At 45.7% G+C, this 21,588-nt stretch overlaps 1 protein-coding gene across 1 annotated transcript in view; it reads left to right on the top strand.

Annotated features, from left to right (window-relative positions):
* LOC119389351 (septin-1) overlaps positions 1–19,237 on the top strand; it is a 31,682-nt gene extending 12,445 nt beyond the window's left edge. The window contains exons 6-9 of the mRNA XM_037656571.2: positions 1,580–1,681; positions 3,747–3,892; positions 15,590–15,700; positions 18,789–19,237. Coding sequence (XP_037512499.1) covers positions 1,580–1,681; positions 3,747–3,892; positions 15,590–15,700; positions 18,789–18,939 — 510 coding nt within the window. The 3' untranslated portion in view covers positions 18,940–19,237. The remainder of the gene's footprint in view (positions 1–1,579; positions 1,682–3,746; positions 3,893–15,589; positions 15,701–18,788) is intronic.
* Positions 19,238–21,588: the final 2,351 nt, after the last annotated feature.

Raw genomic sequence — 21,588 nt, forward strand, 5'->3', positions numbered from 1 at the left:
TCATAACACAAAAGTGAAACATGTCTTCATAAAAATAGTTGTGGCTTTGTTGGACATTAAGAAATACAATTTTCCACAGTGTCTATTTCTCTTGTGCCGGCATGGCGGCTTTGGACATGGGTGTACCATTCGTGATGCATGGTTGTTTAAAAAGACGCTAAAGGGAAGAACTGCTTTGTCACCATAGTACCAAAAGCACAACTCTTGCCAGAAGACGACACTTGATAAGTGAGAAAATGTGCAAGAGAAAAATGCAAATGGTGATGCCGCCTTGATGTTCCTGCACCAGCTTACTGTTAGGTCATAGATTTTGACAGTGTCTGCCAGGGCCTAGGCCATTCTTAATTGGCAAGAGTGAAGTATATTGTCCTCTGACGGGGCCAGAGAGTAATCTTATACCATGTTTCAGGAAATTTCGTTGAGCCATTGTAGCAAAAATATGAAATAACACCTCTGTGACGTCACACCGTTTACACACAGAGATCTTGGTGTGAGACTTAAAAATGACACCTCGAGCTTCATTTTCTCTTCTATTTATGAACCAATTATGATGAAATTAATGGCAGTAGGGTTTTCAAAAAGTATTTATCAGTCTAACTTGATTCATTGTTTCACATGAGTGTCTTTTTAATATTGCAAACTGAGCTGGTTGGCACATGTTCATCTTGAAAATGGTGCATTGCTCACAGAAACAAGGATTAAGAACAAATGGGACTGGTGCAGCATTAGTCCTGATTATTCTGTCTTTTAGCCCTTGTTTTTGTGAATGCTGCATGATTTCAGAGATGTTCACACGTAGTGCCATACAAAAAGCACTCTGTTTGTGTGTCAGCGACAGTCTTGCGGCTTTGATTTCATGAAACATGCTATTTGCAAGTGACTGTCTGTGCTACCTGTCTGTCCTAATGACTAAAATTGACAACCATCAACTTTTGTTAGCTGAAGTAATTGATGTTGTGGGAGTGCCTGCACTCCCTGTAAAGTCGTTTTCGCCTCATGCCGCACGCTCGTCCTGTGGATGTAGTTGGCTTAGTTGCTGCCGAGCAAAAGTTGGCGCTGTGCTCCCATGCAGGAGCGACATTACGCGGAGTCATGAGGAGCGGAGCTCTTCCTCTTGTTGTGGCTTGGCACGCTATTTGACGGTCGTTGTTTGCCGGAGGTTTGTGGGGATGATTCCGCAGCTTGGTCCTGTGGCGAGTCGATTGTTGGCGACGCCACATTCGCAGTTTATTGTGTGTGCTATGTTCTTTGTGTGAGTTATACTGGCATCCTGTTGGGTCATTTGTCATGTTTACATTAGTTTATAAGATTTGGCTGGGGGGCTCACCGTTGTGTAAAAGCTGCCAATAAATGTCCATGTGTTTGTGACACTAAGGTGTAGACTGTGTCCGTTCGTTCCATGAATGGTGTTTTCTCTCGAGACCCCACAGTGTAACGTTAGAGAAAATGAGAATTCAATCCAGTCATGTGGCCCACATTTTAACAGTCTGAGGTCTGAAAAAGCAGTTGCCCGAACTTGATTTGATCCAGTAGCCAGTTTTTAAATGTTTCTAATGGATTTGATTTTTTGTGTGTTTAGATAATGCACGAGATTCACGAAAATGGCATTCGGCTGTACCCTCTTCCGGACTGTGATTCTGATGAAGATGAAGAATACAAAGAACAAGTCAAGCAACTCAAGGTAACAGTGATTGTTCGCGGGCCAGTTGGTACATCTTGAACATAAAACAGCGCGCTTAGACAGGACAGAAAGTTACAAGAAGCACACAGACACAGTGCTGTGTGCTGTCTGTGTGCTTGTAACTTTCTGTCCTGTCTAAGTGTGCTGTTTTATGTTCAACTCAAGGTAGTTCATTTGCCTTCTACATTTCAACCTGCTATGTCGTGAACATGACTCATGTGATGGGCAGTCTCAGTGAAGTCATCACAGGTAATATTTCCAAATTCATTATGAACAAGAGCTGTTTGTAGTGGTTGGAATACTTTACAAATTGTTCTCTGTAATTAAACAGTAACAGAAAAAGAATACGCATTCACTACCACTACATTTGGGAACATCCAGTGCACAGTGAGCGTTGCTTTCCTGTGTTAGAATACGCTTTATGTTGACACCAGCTGTGCGACCAGTGCTGATCTCGAGGTTTTTTTTCTGTAACACATGAATTGCCCTTGCTGTTTTTATTAACGAGAAAAAAATTGCCTTGCTGTTTTAATTAAGGTGAAAGCCTTTGATGCCTCATCAAATGAGAAAAGTGACCGTCGGCGGCGTCAACATGAGTGATGCACAAAATGATCATCATGTGATGTCATTACAGACACCAAAATTTGTAATGTCATCATGATGTCACGATGACATAATGACATGGCGTCACATGATGATGTCGACACAGGGCATCGCCGTTTGGTCAAAGGTGGGCCGATCCCGTAGCTAGTGCAGAACCATGTGAGGCGCAGGAAGTTTTTGGTGGGGAGATCAACACAATCGACTGAGATGGAAAAGGAAGAAGATTGCTTTCGCCTTCGAGAATATACGCGAGCATCGGTGATTACACTGGAATGTAAGATGCCAAATCTCTAAATAGCCGACGTCTTTTACTTGTAAGTCAGATTTTATAGCTGATTGCTGTGCTGCTTGTCACTGTTGTTCTACTGTGAGTGTCACTTCCTTTGCTGGGCACAGATATGACCTATATAGAGTACAATCTTTAATTAATAATAAAGATTTTCTTTTTTTCGTCACTATTTGAATCTTCAGTGGATCACATTGATTTAGCCCTATTTCATTGCACAGCTACTATAGTGTACTCTCTTCTTATGAGGGCAGAACACCAGTGCATTTTGCTTGATATACGTCACTCTTCTGCACTCCATTGCACAAGCAGTGACCATTAATTTCGGCTCTATAAGTCCAAATAATTGGAAGTCTGAAAGACAAAAATTGCCAGAAGATATTGTGATGTGGTCCATGGGCATGGTTGGTGGCTACTAATTGGTTAGTTCAGTAGTTTCGGTTTTAAAGAGGTGCTGGCAGTGACTCAAAAACTAATATACGTATATTGCCATTTTATGTGTGGCTTCGAAATTGGCGTGCATTAAGCTGGTGTTCGAATCATTGCACAGCACACTGTATTTTCTCTGATATTTTGGTCATTCTTCTGAATTATTGGCAAGCAGGCAGTCCTAGCAGTGTTATAAATGAATGCAGTATTTTGGCATGTTGCTGTAGTTCATTCTGGCCATGTTTCTGTTGCTAAAGGGCCCCTGCAACCCTTATTGAACATGGTCAGAAAATGTTGCCAATTGGTAGTTCAGGCTCTTTCTTGCGAACATGTGAGCCAAACAATAAAGCACAGCGTACAGCTGGGAATGTACAGTTAAATTGTACATTCCCAGTTGTACATTCCCAATTGTACAATTAAATTGTACAAATTAAAAGTCAGCTAGAAATTGCTTGCTTTTCTCTCAACAAGTGGTGCCATACACCCGAAATAAACTGCGTCACATACCCAAAAGACACAGCCATTGCCTGGTTTGAACATCGTGAGCTGTATATAATTACCGTGGTGTGCTGTGCTGTGCTCACGTCACGGTGCGGGCAAGTTAGCTGCGCTCAACGTTGCGCTGTGTTTGTTCTAATGTTTATACATTGGCCATGTGTACGTTCAAAGAAAACAAAGTGCTCAAGGTCATGATGTGCGCTGACATACAGACGTAGCCCCCTTGTCTTTTTCTTTCTCTGCTTTTAGGAGTCCGTGCCTTTTGCAGTCAGTTCCTCTGTACAGTTGATAGAAGTCAAAGGCCGAAAAGTCCGAGGACGTCTTTACCCATGGGGTGTTGTAGAGGTGGAGAACCCAGAACATGGAGATTTCATTAAGCTCAGGACCATGCTTATGTACGTTCACACAATTTTCACCTGCATGCTACTGAAGTGTACTTCAATAATGCATGTTGCTGGGCGAGTCGGTCGTACATCATGAAACAAGGTGCTGCGAAAAGTAAACACGGACAAGGAAGTGAACGAGGACGGGCGCAGACTCGCGACTGAATTTTATTGAAAACAAAACGCATATTTATGCGACACAAACCACAAAATCATCTATGCGCATGCGAGGAACCTGCTTTCATTATCGTACAGTAAAAGCTCTTTAATTCGGATTTCTAGGGACCGGAAAAAATGTCCGAATTAACCGAATGTCCGAATTATCGAAAGGTCGAAATAAACACAATAAATGCACGAGTTTTTTCAACATACCTTTACTTAACAAAGTAATCGCGGATGCTTGTCTGTTTTCGAGCAGAAATTCGCGCGGACACAATTTTTCTGAGCCCTTCAAGGTGCTCAGCAGCTCGCATGATGTCTGCAGTACCGCAAAAGTTTCACCCGTCATCCACGCTTTTCGGTTGGCACGGTAATCCACGGGAAGATTGTTGATGTTCTTAAAGCAGCGTGGCTTTTGAACCTTTCCGATAACGAGAAGCGGCAAGCGCTCTGTTCCCGTCACGTTGGGGGATAAAGTACAGTTACTCGTTCCTTGCTTCTTGCCGCCGATTGAAGGATCCCCTTTCATCACTCTTCATCACTTCTTGTCGGGAGAGCCCGTTATTCAGAGCACGCAAAATTTCTACTTTGGTGGTGAAGTCCTTGGCCTCGTACTTGGGCCGCTTCGCCGGCGTTGCCATCGGCGGAGAGTGCGGTCGCACGAGAAGTCAGCACAAAAGCACCAGCAACGATCAAGCTAAAGGAGCCGTACTGAAACGTTCCTCGATAAATCGGCGAACAACGATGCAGCACACCAACGGGAACAAAGCAACAAAACCACAAAACCCACATGCGAAAAAAAGGCGTTCAACCAGTCTCAATCCAAGCCAAGTCGATAATTGATGTCCATGGCGATGCTGCGTTTGAGCTTCACTTTTGTTCCGAATTGTTCTTTTTTCGTTTTCGAGCCTCGCCAGCGGCCCGAAAGTCGCCGAATTATCCGATTTGCGGTCAAATCTGTCCGAAATAACGAGCGCCCAGTCTCATAGAGTGATGCGTATATTTACAGGGACCAGATGACGTGTCCGAATTAACCGATTTTCCGAATTAACGAGAGTCGAATTAACGAGCTTTTACTGTACAATGTTATGGAGGCATCACTGACGCAAGTGTCTCTTTTTTTCTTGATGAAGAAAGCCTCGGCAAGCTCACGTGCCAACTAGTTCTGACTACGCCTCAAGATTTTTGTTGTTGCCAACAAAGGCTGGCACGGTTTGCCACAGGCAGCCGACGGGCGTGCGCTGCAGTGAATAGGCAAATTAGAACCTTGTCTGTTCTTTATCGAAAGCTGGTGTTCCCTTAGTCGTTCATTTATACACTGGCCCGTTTGGCCGATGTACACTTTCCCGCACGTCAGAGGGATTTCATATACCACCCCCGTCGAGCACTCGACGAACTGAGTGGCGTGGCTTTTAGTGGCAAGGCACCCGTCCTCGTTCACTTCCGTGTTTACTTTGCGCAGCATCTTGTTTCATCACTACTGAAGTGTGCATGCCCTGTGCTGTACTGTGTTGAAATTAAGCTTTCTAGTTGTCACACAAAATATTGTGTGCATAGTCAGTAAAGGACATTGTTTGCAGGTGCTACAAAGTGTAGCTCTTTTCTGCAAGTGCTTTGAATAAGACAGTGGTGGTCCAACTGTGCTTTGCTGTGCCCAATAAAGCAGAGCTCGTACCAATTGCACCAAAGTACAGTAGACTCTCGTTAAATGGAACCTGAAGGGACCAGGAAAGTATGTTCTGTTTAACAGGAGTTCCATTTACTGAGAGATGAACAGGGGTGCACACTACAAGTATGAAACCAATCTTTTCAGAAGCAATTGTTCCATTTAAGCAGCAGTTCCGTTTAAGGGGGGACATGGGTTGTGGAGACCAAAAAATCACCAAAGAAAAAAGTTTTTTTTAATTATATTATTGACATCTACAGCTATTATTTCGCATGTAAAGCCTAAGAGAAGTCTTATAAGATCAGTATTTCATCTGCAGTTTAGATCTGTGCAACGAGTACGAGCTGAACGTTAAATGTTTTTGGGTCATTTATTTAGCTTGTCGGAGTGATATCTCATGATCTAGAACAGCTAGAGCTGTAATTACTTTTTTAACATAAAGCCCAAGCTGTGTATCACAAAGTGCTGAGAGCAGAATTCTAATTTTCTGCTCATAGATTTTTTAAAATTGATTTTGTTTTTTCTTTACGGTAGTCATGGTACAAACATTGAATTTCGATCATCTGCAGAATGACTATTTATGATCCGATCTGAAAACTGTTTGCAGCGTTGCACTTATTGCATATAGCAGTATCTAGCTATCTGATAATATGCACTTTCTGCTGAACGGCTTTTCTCCTATTGTCTCCGGAAACAATAGAGAGGCAGCTTTGTGTATCTCGTAAACCAGTTTGCTTACAAGAAAAGTTATTGTATATTTGAAATCAGCATGAAAAACCAAACAAGTCTATTTAATTTCATCAGGTTTGGACATAAGATACAGAAAATATCTCCACACACCATGTCCCCCCTTAAGAGATTTCCGTTTATTGAGAGTCTACTGTATTACTATTTCACCTGCCTGCATGACAGAGGGGCAGTTTTGCCGTAAAATATTATTGGTCTGGCCCCAAACACACCCACAGGTTTGCCATGATTGGTGCGAAAGCCCTCCCCTCTCCCTGTTTGCACCGATGCGCTTTTTCTCATTATATAATTGGCGTAACGAAAGTTTGTGGTGTTGTCTTTTTGGTTGCCCTTTGCTTGCTTTCTTTTGCTGTTGTTACTACTTGGCCTTTACCTACCCCCGGCGCGCACTGCCTCGCTATATACTCGTAGCCGTACATGCCGAACACCACTGCGGGTTCGAGCACTGCGAGCCTCATGCAGGGTGCTGCGTCCTCGCTTGTCTCGCGCCGTGCACTCTTCGCACTGCTGCGCACGAGAACTCAGCCGATCACCGTGAAGGGACGGCGAGCCCCCGCGTGCAGCGAGAGAGACGCTATAGGCGACACCCTCCAAATTTGTGATTTATTGCTGGGATTTTAGTACAAAGAGATCATGTTTTACACCAGAACCAATCGTAAATGACATAATTACACATGACACCAATTAGCTAATACAAGTTAGAAACATGGGCGTCGGCAGGATTTTGCCTTGGGGGGTGCAAACCTGTGTTACATCGCGGCTGGGGGAGGGGGGGAAAGAAAGAGCTGGCATAGCTTGGGTGGGGGGCAAGTGCCGGTGTGGCTTGAGGGGGGCAAGTGTCCCATTTGCACCCCCCTGCCTACGCCCATGGTTACAAACTATATTGATTAGTGGCCGCGAATGGCACACCTATAAAACAAACAAACAAAGAACCAAGTTTGGAGAGCCAACCTACCTTGCGGCCAGCGCTCCTGCGATCTCGCACCCCAGAGCAGAAGAAACAGAACAGACATAGGAACACTTGAGAGAAACATACGGGGCATGATCGCGAGGCGCTGCCTCGGGACTTCGAGACCGCGGAAGGGAGCGCGCGCCTGCTGAGGACGGGGCCCCGACAAGGCGATGTAACCGCCGGCCGGCGACGAATAACAAAGAACAAAGGATCACCGCCGGCCGGAGAGGCCAAAACGCATGCGCGCCCCCGTTTCTCGGGCGAGCGCGAGCAAAGTCCGAATCCCGCCAAAATTAGGCCAATGGGACACCGTGTTAAACCTTCGAGGGACGGGGTGGCAGCAAAGTGACGGCGATTTATGACCAGCTGCCAACCATCTGGTCGGGAGGAGAGTGACGGGAGAATTCTCCAAGGGAAAATGCCGTCGAGCAACTGGTGAGGACGCCTGGATTCCCACAAGTTTCAGCACCAAAGCATGTGTGTGTGACCTCTGTTATTAAAGTTTTGACATGTTGTCTTTAGTCTGCAAACTCATTGCTCTTGATCAGAAACTTGCGATACTACAAAGAGAAGTGATCTTTTCATTTTTTGAGCCACTATGTTCATCGTAATGTAGTGCTCGCCGACTGCATGGCTGCCACTGCAAACACTATGCGGTGTAGATTGCGTCTTCGTGCAAACAAAACTTTGGATGTGCAACACTTTATCTGATAATCTACAAAAGAATGTTGCATGTCAGTCCCACTGCACAATGTTATTTGATATGCAAGTAGGAACGTTAATTCTTTCAGACTTGACATATGAAGAACTGTCTGTAAATGCATCAAATTCACACATTTGGCACTTTATTGTATTGCAACAAAAATAATGTCGTAATACATTGATTTAGGTGTTTTATAGTAATTTATCTTAATTAAATTGTTCTTACGTATCTATTTATTCTGAAGTCATTCATGTTCTGTTTTTGTATAAATGGAATAAAATCTCAGGCTAGAAATATAATGCAATTCTGTTTTCAGCTATGCTCATTTCAAGCTAGGTATTAAAATATTTTTCACGTGGCTCGTGGAAAGCGGCAAGTTGAACGACTTGTCGAACATGGTAGTGCCTTCAGCAAAGTGATCATATTGCCACACGTGCTTCTTTCTTTCTATTTTTATGTTACTGCCCCATTACACGTGTAACTGCTGCCTTGTGCAAACCGTGCCTGAGTGACCGGGAATCGTCTAGATAATCTTAGAACTTTCCAATGAGATCACGTGCACAACGCGAACATTAGAGTTTGTTCTGGAACTTACACGGCCGCTAGCGATAAAGCTGGAACCTTTGATGGCACATGTATAAATGCTGATGCACTTCCCTGCTTGGCAGATTATCGATGGCCGACGCTCTGTTCGCCGCTGTCAGTGTACGTACAGCATGCATTACTTGTTTGCAGTTTGACTTTCCGTTTCCCGGCCACAAGTTCGGCCAAATAAAGAGTCACTTATTTCCGAGTTCAGCTGGAGTCTTCTGCACCGTCACGACCACGTGACATCTGGTGGACGTGCTTCCCGGTCCATGTACCGAATGCCCCCTCCAGCCGTGAGCCAAGCCCACGCGGCCAAGGGGACATCAATGCCTACCCTGACCAGCGAGCCAGCCGCGGGCAGCAAGGTCTTCCACCAGAATACAGACCCCTACCCAACAAGACAAGGACCACAACGAAGATGGCAGCAGCCACAATGACGGCCGCTGTGTCGCCTACAGCAGTCATCCTGCATCAACCCTGGGAGCTGCTGACTTTCCACGGATCACCATGCGAGCATCCAGAGAGCTGGCCGGAGGCGTACGACCGGGTCGCCACGTTCAACAACTGGAACTGCAATGAGAAGCTACGTCACGTCCATTTTGCCCTTGAAGATGGCGCAAGGACCTGGTTCGAGAATCGAGAGTCCATGCTAATATCATGGGACCTCTTCTGCACCAAATGCCTGAACACCTTCACGAGCATCATCCGGAAACAAAGGGCTGAAACCTTTCTGGAGACCAGTGTACAGCTCCCCAATGAGAACATCGGGATGTACACTGAAGAAATGACTTGCCTACTTCGCCATGCCGACCCCACCCTGTCCAAAGAAAAAAAAAAGTTCGCTTCCCGATGTTGGGAGTCGAGGCAGAACTTTTTGCCAGACTTGTGCGCAACTTGCCGAAGACGGTCATGGCATTCGTTTTGGAGGCCACAACAATCGAGAAGGCGCTCGAAATCCGCACCAGGCAATACAACCGCAGCATGACCACGCCGAGCTATGGGGATGTTCAAGCGCTGGGAACCAACGACTTGCGCGTGACGGATCAGAGCAGTCGTGCGTGAGGAGCAGCAGAAGATGTTCCCAGATTGCAACCTCAGGTGGATTCGATAGCCGAGATCGTTCGTGAAGAATTTCAGCAGTCACTTGCGGTCCCTGAACTACCACAGCCTCAGCCGCAAGCCATGAGCTATGCTGCTGTAGCCCGATGCGATGCAACCCCCCCCCCCCCCCCCGCACCCACGTCAAGACGCTGCCACCTTACCACCCACCTGTTGCCGCCTTACCGTCCACCTGTTGGCCAGTACTACGTGCCAAGGAAAACTGGCATTTGGCGTGCCCCTGACAACTGCCCGCTCTGCTACCACTGCGAGGAAGCCGGCCACACCTACCGCCGCTGCCAGTACCGACAGATGAGACTGCGTGGTTTTGTGATCAACACACCACGTCCAGAACGAAACGAATGGCCACGTGACATTGCCGACTATCTCGCAGGAGCGCAATGGACCCTTCCAAGGGGCCTACCCGATTGCTGTTGCCAGGCCGCTACATCTCCCCAACGCTGACCATACACTGGCCCAACCTGGGGCCGGTCACCTAGCCCGTATTCGGAAAACTAAGGGCAGCAACCGATGGAGGTATGGTTGCTGTACGATGAAATCTAAAGCACACGCCGCAAGTAGAACGGAGCCCTGATGTTGAAACCTCACGGCCCGAAGACCTGACGATGCAGCGTGGAAGTAGCAGAGCAAACCGATGTAGCCGTGATCCAGCGCCACGACCTACCTGCAACGCAAGACGGAAAACCATCGACCTCGATGGGCTTATCGATGGCCGTAACGTCACAGCTTTTGTCGACACCGGAGCCGACTACTCCGTCATCAGTGGCACGTTCGCCGCGAAGTTGAAGAAAGTTTAGACTGCTTGGGAAGGCCCCGAAATTTGAACCACTGGAGGCCATCTGATAACGCCAGCTGTAGTTCAAGAGTCACCATCAATAGCCGGACTTATCCTGCAAGCTTTGTAATCCTACAACATTGCTCCAGGGATGTGATACTTGGGATGGACTTCCCAAGTCACCATGGTGCCGTCATCGACCTGAGGTCGGAGTCAATAACACGGACCTCAGAAAAAGCGCTGCCATTTCACACAATGCCAGGGACCCACGCACTGAATGTGACTGAAGAGCAGGTCACCCTTTAGCCACTCCAGCGTCATCACTTCCATCGGCACCGAAAAACCGGTAGACTTTGAAGGCGTCATCGAGGACGACCAGCACCTGCTTCTGAACCGTCAGATCTGCGTCGCAAGAAACATAGCCAAGCTGCTTGATGGTAAAACAAAGGTAGTGCTGGCAAACTTCAGAAACGAATATAGGCGCCTCAACATTAGTACGACGGTTGCCTACATCGGCGAATTCATGGACGCCAGCCATGCTTTCGCCCTCTTCGATGCTGCCGACCCTGCTTCGACGAATCAAGGTCCCCAACCAGATTTCAACGTCAACCCGAGCCTTCCGAAGTGCAAGCAAGACAAGCTCAAAGCCCTGCTCTGGCAAATTCAAGGACTGTTTCTTGTCGCCGTCAAGCATTCATCAGACCCCAGTCATGAAACATCTCATCATAACAGAAGAAAGTGCCCAACCAATCCATCAGAGCCCATACCAAGTTCCGACGTGCGAACGCAATGCAGTAAAGAAAAGTCGACGAAATGCTACGCGATGACGTCATTGAGCCGTCAAAGAGTACGTGGCCGTCTCCTGTGGTGTTAGTGAGGAAGAAAGATGGAACCCTACGTTTCTGCGTCTATTATCGTCGCCTGAACAAAATCACGAAGATGTGTACCCTCTCCCATGGATAGATGACGCCCTGGATCGACTGCATAACGCGAAGTACTTTTTGTTGATGGAGTTAAAGACCAGCTATCAGCAAATCGAAGTTGATGAGAGAGACTGAGAGAAGGCTGCCTTTAAGTGCATGCGCATCTGACGCTCACCGAGTCAAAGCGATGCTGCTTTCCGCAACCGCTGTAAATGAAACTACGGCAGACGTGATCATAGATAGCAGTCAAGTAATTTTGAAGGCACTTGCGCGGCTAGCGCACATGGATTGAAAACGGTACTGCCGTTTGCCATAACCACAGCGCACTACGTCGCAGTCGCTATCAACGTGATCATTCATAGCGACTACGCAGCTCCGAAGGCACACTGCTAACGCAGCTGTAGATTAAAGGCAATAGGGTCGTAAAAGGGCTCGAAGTGTTTCGGTGCTCCTGTCGTTCGCTCATGACCATGGTGGAGCAAACTTTAGCGCTTACTTTTCAGATGGCCTCATGTGAACCTCTGAGGCGCACGTTCGCAGCGGCCACCTGTGCCGTCCCTTAGTAGTTCGTTCACATGTGTCCCAGAAAGACATATGTGAGTTCTTTCAATGGAAATAAATGTTTTGTGTGTGTATCATGGTTTGAAAACAAATTTTGCTAGTTTTTTGGTGACGAAATTTTGGGCGATTTGAATATTTTCGCTCCCCATTGACATTCATATCACAGAAATTCTGCTGTATAACAGATGTGGACTGCAATGATGCGCTGTGAGCCACAATTAATGCATGGCTGTGGGACGTGTTCATTATGAAACGCCATATAAACAGGCAATATTGTAGTCAGTTGGCAAAAAAGATCCATAGAAGTGGTTTTCAGCTTGCAACACACGGCAGTGCAATTTGTGGACAGTGGAAACGCTGAACGGGCTGCCATCGATGCATTTTTCACTGCAGCTGCCATCAAACCGTCATCTCGGTCCATCTCAAATATGCTTTACAGCAATAAATAAGATGCATTGCAGTGAAGCCTTCCGGTGGCTTCTGCGGTGTCACAATACATGGTCTTTATCAGTGTTCATTACTAGCATGTACACTCACTCCCGCACGGTTATGGAGCCCGATCGAGCATAAGCCCCAATTGGGCAGATGATAGAATGTATTCTGCAAGTTAGCAATCCCAAATAGAAGCTTCTCGTTTTCAACATTTTTTTTTTTTGTCCTCTCCTTGAATGGATATGTTGCTGATTTTCCTGTTTCAAGTGTTTCAACGCCTGTCACTCGCAGAAGCCGTATGTGCCATGCCTGCCTTGTTGCTGCACCGCAATACACATCTGGTACATTGCAGTTAAGCCAGCATGTGACATTGTTCTGTGTGAAGAGCCTGACTGATTCCCGCTTTGTGACTGTTGGACTTGTCTCCCTGTTTACATTACAGGTATAATGTTGTACTGCTCCAAGCATTGCCCAGCTCTATTTTGTATGCTCCACACTCACTCTAATACACAATTTGTTTTAGCTCCAAATTGCTTCAAAACGCAGTTCCTTCTGCTCCAAAACAGATTTTCCTGCTCCAGAAATTGCTTCAAATCCTGAATTGGCTGGAACACCACTGATGAGAGAACTGTACACTGTGACATGTTACTTGCAGCTGAATCCACAATTGTTATTTTAATTAATCAGTCATAAATCGAAGTTGGTAAAATTGGCAATTCACTTTGTTACATCGAAACCTTCTTAAATTAAAATTCAACCTTTTATGGAAAGTATAGTCATTGAAGGATTCATTTTCTTTAGAAAATTCCAATACGATAGCATGAAAAAAACTTATTTTCTAGAGCTGTGCGAATAGCAAAACTTTGGGTGCGAAGCGAATTCAAATATTGAAGTGTGAGGGCGAATTGAATAGAATATTTCTTGAATATTTCTCTAATATTTCTAGAATATTTCTCAAATACTTCGAAGTGAAATTGCAGAAAAAAAGTTGGAGAGGATTCCTAAGCATATTCTTATGAGATAGCAACATGAAAGTGTTTCTTTTCACTAGGTTGATGAAGCACTGGTAGGGTGGTGTTTCATAGTTGTCTTATCAAGAATGAGGCAACGTAGAGGCCGAAGTCTATTTATGTACATGATTTGGTGCAACCAAAGTGTTGCCGACAACACTTTGCACGAGATAGGCAAAGATGCCATTTCCTCAGCCTCTCCTCCTCTTTCAACTTCTGTGGAAGCCCAACTGATGTGGCGGTCAAGGGTGTGCTCCCTTCAAGTCCGGAGTTCCAAATCTGCCTCGTAGACGTCGATATATAAAAACATCTGAAATTTTGGATGCTAAAAAGCTTCGGCTTCCAATTTTTCGGACTTCGTGCCCAAATTTCAGGTCCAAAACAGCATTAATAGAGCCCCCAACTCAGTTACATCTTTCATCTCAATATTGGAACCAGCGTTTTCTTGAGTTAATACATTTGCGACTGTAGTAGAGCTTGAAAGGCAGCTTTGCTGCAATACAGGGGTGTGATGAGGTGAAGCATATTGGAAATCTAGGGACCACTTCCAAACGGACGTTGACTGTCTCTAGGCTAAGTTCGACCGTAACGGAGCTTGAAAGGCAGCTTTGCCGCAATACGGGGGTGTGATGAGGTGAAGCATATTGAAAATCTAGGGACTACTTTTAATTGGACGTTGAATGTATTTAGCAAAATTCCAGTGCTAATCGAATCGAATAGCAAACACTATTCGAAAAATATTCGAAATTTCGAATATTCGCATACCACTACTATTTTCAATAAAATGGAAAAATCTATTCTTTTGAACCCAATGCATTCCTCTTTAAAGCGTTTGTGTGTCATGTGTGAAGCCAAAAGCAATGCAGGTCTAACGCACCATGGTAATATGGGTTAGGCGAAGCCACTGCAGCTTGTCATCGAAACCTTGGGTATTGCCAAGACTGTTGCAATGCCGATGCTGTCACGTTCTCTGAACTGAACTAACCACTGGCTCTCTACTCAGTCCGGCAACGAGCAACATTGAAAACTGTTGCACGTTATGAAAACAAGAGGTGTGTTCTAAGATAGCATGAAAGCAAGACAACCTGTATTGCGGCACCTCTGTTTAGGGTGGCCACATTTTTAATTTTATGACGTCGTGTGCCGAATTAAAAACCAAGCAGGACTCATTGTGGCATTGTGAATTTCAGTGGCGGTATGCAGTGGCTAAAAAAATGCCTTGTAAGTTGGCTTTATGACAGAGCATGCACATAATTTTATGGAGCAGATAGTGATGCTGCTGGTAACCACGAGCAGCTCCAAAAAATATCAGTCAGCTGCTTAAAACTCTGTTGGAGCAGTGCCCTTACAAAAAAAAAAGCTTTCATTTGCAGTAAATGTGCCTGTTAGTTCCGATTACTCTCGCTGGCAATTTGTTCTGTCCTTCAGAGTTCAGAATAGCGTTTTTAAGTTCAAGGTTACGACGAGTGAGCTCTGCGACATCCCTGAAAAAATGATGACGTCTTGCCAATCGAGATAGCTTGCAAGATACTAGCCTTGTTGGCAACATCCTTTTCCTGAGTGATCGAGATATCTTGCAAGATAACCAAGAGCTCATTGTGTTTGCTGCTACTGCCTCTGCAGCTACTCATGCTTGTGGCACTAACAGAAACACCAAATTGGGTGCTGACACATGGCTTGCAAGTTGCAAGATACGCTGTGCGATATGACACGTGATGGTTCCACATGCCCTCCCTCTCCGCTCTTTCCAAGAGAACCTTGAGGTGCACTCTTTTCCCACAGTCGCTGCCTGAAAATGTGCTGCTCCACTTCGGTGACCGCTCTCTAGTGCATGGACATGCAATTTGAAAATCGTGTTCACAAAAGCTGCGTGCAAGTCGACCATATGACCACTAGCACCAGCAGAAATTTGTTTATTCCCTTGGCCTTCGTCTGCAGTAGCAGTGAAACTTCATTGTATTGAAATCATGGATAAACATGTCATCCTATTGAGATTAAAAACACCGGGTGTTCTGTGGTCATGAAGTTTATCAAAATATCGCACCATATTTTGTCCTTCACTTCCTTTTAACAGAACCCACATGCAAGACTTGCAGGAAGTCACGCAGGAACTGCACTATGAGAACTACCGCTCTGAGCGCTTGGCAGGCAAGGCTCCTCCAGCGACAACCAAGAAGCCCACAGTGTACGTATCCCTACTTGTTATAGCAAGTTGTTGCTGTTCACTGGCGTTGAGGCCAAATCCGGCGATTTTTTGAGGTCAGTGGATTTCAGTAAAATTCGCTGGGTACGTTCCTTTTCACATTCCCGTCATTTATGCCAAATTAAAGGCTGGAGAGGTACGCAGATCCATTACAAATTAATTTTATTGATTGCCCCCAACTCTCTCCACCTTGCTTCCCAGAATTATTGGCAACATTGTGAACATGACATTATTTTTGGCAAACCGGAAGTGACAGAAACGAGGTGCCGCTACAGCGCCTGCTATAGACCAGAATTTCCAGCGCTCGTAGGGGGCCGCCATGTTTGGCCGACCGAGGCGCCGCGGTGCGAGCATTTGCTTGGGGGCTGCTGAAACGCGCTGGCGTACAGCGCGGTGCACCACGTTTGTGGCTCTCAGTAGCGGGCGATGGCAGATTCGCGAGCGCTGCAGCCGCTCAGTCTTCTCTGAATGTCGGAACGTGCATCTTCTTTCATGCGACTACATTTTCGAACAGTGGAATTGTGCCAGGTAGCTTGCCAAACATCGCGAGAACGTTCAGCAACATCGTCACGAAAGTTTGAATAGTTGCAACGCCGTGAAGTTGTCCACTCTCTTTTTTTTTTATAACTGCACCATATCAAGAAACGTTTTAAACTTACGCATTTGCGTATGATAACGGCCAGATGAAGCCTAGTAAGCTGTATCTTCTTTTTTTTTTTTTCTGAAAGACAGCAGCGACAGATATTTTCGTGCCGCGCTACCGCCCGACTTTGTGCTGCACAATGGCTGTTTTGTGCTCTCTCGCAAAATACAACGGGATGAATTTAATTAGGCGACTATTTCAGTTTTGAACGCAGAACGCTGTAGCGGAGATTACGTTTGAATCCGATAGTGATTGAGTTCGATCCTGACCAAGCAGCGCACACGCGTGCACTTTCTGTCGCGACGTGCCTCGTTCAGGATATACTTAACTGCAATTGAAGGATCGCCCCTGCAATGACAAGATCCCTGTCACACGGGCACTTTCGATGACAATTGAGCCGGATTAGGATTTATCGCCTCGACCTTCCTTTGCTGTCACAGTAAAACTTCGTTGTTATGAAAGCACAGGTCGACATGCCTCGCGGCTGTGAGGTTGAAAATACATATATCTTCTATAGACATGAAGTTGTAAAAAGTGAAACAGTTCGTTACATCAAGGTTTACCTGCGCCTTTTTGAACAAATTTACAACCAAGGTGGTCGCATTTTGTATTTCAGAAGCAAGATTAAACAACCGCGTGTTCAAATTTCTGTGCATGTTAATAACTGAAGCTTTTTTCCACTCGGCAGCTGCGGTGGCGCCTGTAAGTCTTCAGGCAAAATTAAGAAACATTTGTTAATTGGCTTCGCAGTTTGAGAAAATATCTGGTGAGGTGCATGAATACTGTCTTTCTCAATTCAAGATTCGTTGTTGTCGTTCTAGTAATTCAGTTTATTATTATTATTTTTTTCATCCAGCAGGTGGTCCTGTTTTAACCCATACACTTGCAGTGCAGCCCTTTGAATACGTAGAAAATATGGCCTCCTGAGCAACAGCACCAGCTCACATATTACTTATCGAAATCAAGGGCCTTGAAAACGTCTGGAATACACGCTGCACAAACACAAGCCGCTCGTGTTCCCGTCAACGTCGCAGGTCTGTTGCATCAGCCGCTTCCTTTTTTCTCGCTGTTCGGGCACCCAACGACGGCGCAGTGCCACCCGGACGAATTTTTATACATTGCACTGCCGTTCCGAGTGTGCGGCAAGCGAGCAACTGAGACCGCAACTTTCTAACAGCTCTGAAAGCACTGACACAAGCGAACACGCGACGCAAGCGCGGCTATTACCTCCCGCCATCAGCAGCCCCCGCCGTCGTCTGCACCACCAGGCGGCGCCTGGTGTCGAGAGTAGCGGCGCGGCTGACACTCGCGCTACGAGGCTAAGAAAAATCTGGTCTATACGAGGCAACAACTGTGTGCGTTTGGCCAGCGCTTCGTTGGCTGGGCGTGCGTGCGATGGGTGGCAAGTGGTGTTGCATTGTGCGCTGCACACAATTCCCCATATAGTTATCTTGACAGTCACAAAACACTTGCACCTGATCACGATTACCCCGCGTCTTTATATTAGAGTGTCTTAGCAAGCAGGGCCAGTTTACCGCGCAGAAAGTGCAGTAATTCGGCACCGGCTGAAGAGTGCACATGCGTGAACATTACTGTACGGAAACACTACTGGGCCTATCGGTATACGGTGAGCTGCGCGTCGTGCGAAAGGTGGCTCGTACTTGGCTTATATAAATTTCTTCGGCCCTACATACGCGATGTTGAATGCCGCTATTGCCAAACTTATGCACTCTTCCCATAGCAATATTAAGAAGCTTTAGGTAGTCCACAAACTTCTCAGCGATAGCATTTTACCTGATTGCGGCCCCGCAAACTTAAGCCGCCTGGACAGGTGGCACCGTCTGGCGGTGGAATGCGCAACCAGCCAAGCAAATAACTAAACAGGTCTCTTCTACTTCATCGAAGAGGAATGGCGATTTTAGTTGGCCTCCAAATGCATCTGAATTGCAGCTGTCATTTTCCGACAGCTCCGAGGAGCTTGTGCACGTAGCACAGTCAGTCACAGACATGCTATGGCCGTTGCGACGGGGTCACCTTTCCCCTGAGCGTCTGCTCTTTGCTGTTTTCATACTACGCGCTAGCGGAACTGGCATGCCTTGCACGATTTCTGGTTTTTGCCGACTTATACGTCACGCGAAGACAGTACTGCTCGGTTCGATTTTGGTTTCGGTGTTGCGCTTTTTTGCTTATTTAAAATTATTGTCCAATTTGCCGAGTATTTCTGCTATTGGACTCATGACAGGATAGTCTCGGGAACATAAAAGCACCATGACTTTGACATGGTCAAAAAGTCACCGGAGTTGGCCTTTAGGCTGCTGGGCTGATGTGATACTTGGGCTGCAGGAAGTGTAACAGCTTTTTTTTTTGTAGTCTTTATGATTGTTTTGCAAAGTGGCATAAGAATCTGTTCTTTCTGTTCTTGCACAGGCTTGCATCTGACGAGAAGCTTTCAGAGAAAGACAGGATTCTACAGGAGAAAGAAGCCGAGCTGAAGAGAATGCAGGAGATGCTAAAAAAGATGCAAGAACAGATGCAGCAAGGAACAACCAATGGCACAGAGCACCAGACCAAAGTTTAGCCAGTGCCACTCGTGTATTTTTATACTTGCCCATATACTTTGACTGCCTTTCTGCCAAAAGCGAGAACTGCATGTGCCACTTTGTCACAACCACTCGGCACCTTTGCAGAGAAAAAGCAGCTTCTCTGGCTGTTGTATGCACGAGTGCCTTGTTCTTATAGATTGCCAACCAGCAAGTACCACTATATGTACTATTTTGTACCATGATTGATTTTTTTAAATAAAACTTTTAGAGTGATGTGCTCTGATTGCTTGAAGGAAAGATTTTTGTATGAATAAATAGGTGTCCGTAACACTTCCCCTGCAGCTGCTTCTATTGAAGGAAAGTTTACACGTACTGCGTTTACCTCATTCCAACCCAATTTTCAAAAAATCTGTTAGTGATAAAGCAGTAAGTTTCGAAATTTGAGCAGGCAACAAAGAAAATGTTACGGATGTATATCACGGGCACAAAATACTTTAGGTTTTTCAGTCCTCATGTTTGATACTTGGTTGTCATATGCACCAACTCGATTTCCTGTTGCTTTTTTGCACACACAAAGAACCTCTAGCTGGAGCAGCTGAAACTGCTTGTGTGGCTACTTAGAGCAGTATCTCAACATGAGATACTGCTCTAACATGAGAGCAGTATCTGGCATGAACAGATTGCTGTAATATAATACTACTTCACCAGATGCATCCTTGAAACTTCTAATCGTGCCTTCGGATATATACACTGACTTTAGAGCTCTGCCACTGTAATTAAAATAATTTGGTTGTATGAAGAAACCTTCCCCAGTGCACATTCCCTTTGGAAGCAATAGTGAAATATCATTACTAATAATTCCAGATTAACATGAGAAAAATCTCAGGCCAGCGGCCTATTGTTTCAATGCAAGATGCTTTATATGTCTCAATTAAGGGGGGACGTGGCTTTCGGTAGTAACTTTCTTATTTCTTCATGAATTTTGATGAAAATTGGCACACTTATTTGAAATGTTGTTTTAATGCTACTGTAGAAATTTCATGAATATATCTTTACAACTTTTTGATTTACAATATATTTCACCTTCTGCTCTTGTTCCGAGTCTGACTCGCTTAAAAAATGCGATAGGAAACTCGTTCAAAGTGCTATGCATTCTAAGATGTCTGATTGCGGGCGTGACATTCTTAGATTTTTTTTATTTGCAACAAAATTTTTTTTAGTTTTCCTTTTTCATGAGGTGACTGCGCAGCAGGCATCGAGGCTTTGTACAACTCGTCAAATAGCTAATTATCAAAACGCCATACTGAAAAAGCAAGAATGTCACGCCCTGAACTGTGCTTCAAGGAATATAGAACCAAAAACGGAACTGAAATAGACCCAGCGGTCAGTGAGAAATCAGCGGAACAAGCGAAGCAGGAAGCAAGAAAAGTCGTTTTGAGAAAACGGCTTTTAAAGTTGTACCAACGATATTACTTCATCAAAAAGCACTGGGGTCGTAATCTTTTGAGTCCTTCGTAATGTGCACTTTCTTGAGTGCGCTGTCTTTAGTTTGAGGTGCCTTGCTTCTCTAAAACACAAGAAGATTGTGATCTTTAAGGTGTTTTATAAGGTTGGACCTCCTGCACATGTGGCCTTTCATCGGTTGTGCCTTTATTTTCTTTTTTCTGAAAATCCTTTTCTGATATACAAAGAACATGTAGCATGAATTTTAAACGAAGTTATGAAGTGGTGTAATAGACATGACAAAAAACAAGATATTGTAATTCAAGTAGGTCATGTACTACGATGATTTGCCAGCTTTCTTGTATTCATGCTCTCATTAACATAATTAACAGTCTTGATTGCAATTGATCATTGAATCATTTTTATAGGATACTAAAAGCGGCTCTCATCATGGCAACCTATCACTTCCTCCTAAATAACAGGCAGTTATGGCCAAGACATTGGTGGAATAGGAATTCCTTAGCAGTTTATTCAAGACGCGAACTGGGCAGATATGAATTCATCTCCCTGTTTCACTCATCAAGCTAATTTGTAAACCTCGCCTGCGATGCGCTTCATCATTCACCCGGTCGCGGACACGGTCTTCTGCGAGGCTTTTATTTTTTTTTTCAGATGATTCATGAGCGCTTACGGCGATACCACGCACGGCTCCAAGCGCGCCTAAATTGCATCAACAGTGCTTTATTTCACCTCTAAGTGCTCGGCCGCATAGTCCGGGAAGTCAGCACGCGATGTGCTGGGTGGCGGCATTCGGTGACGATGCGCAATATGCCTAGGTGCGGCGACGAAAAATAGGCGCGCAACGTGTTTGGCCTCGCATTGCGGGACGCCGACGCGCGCCCGCTGCGCGACGAGCTTGGCCGTGGGGTCCGCTGCCGATGCGTAAAATGACCATCCGCTGTACCGAGAAGCCGGCGGGGGAAGCGCTTCGTTCCTTGCGAAGCAGCACACTGCCGCGAGTCCGCTAACGCGTTGCTTTTGCCCGCAAAGTTCGAGGTTCGTCTCGCGTGCCGACGCCGTGAGCGGAGTTAGGCCTAGTGACGACTCCGAGCAGTAGACGCGCCGGCCGCGGTGCCCGATGTTTCAAAGTTCGTAAGGCGTGGTCGCGAGTACAAAGAGTCGTCCTGCGATCATCTTCGTCACGAAGTCCGAAGTGCGCATAAGCAGAACCTCCAACCACG

The sequence above is a fragment of the Rhipicephalus sanguineus genome, chromosome 4 (genome assembly GCF_013339695.2).
Source record: "Rhipicephalus sanguineus isolate Rsan-2018 chromosome 4, BIME_Rsan_1.4, whole genome shotgun sequence".
NCBI lineage: Eukaryota > Metazoa > Arthropoda > Arachnida > Ixodida > Ixodidae > Rhipicephalus > Rhipicephalus sanguineus.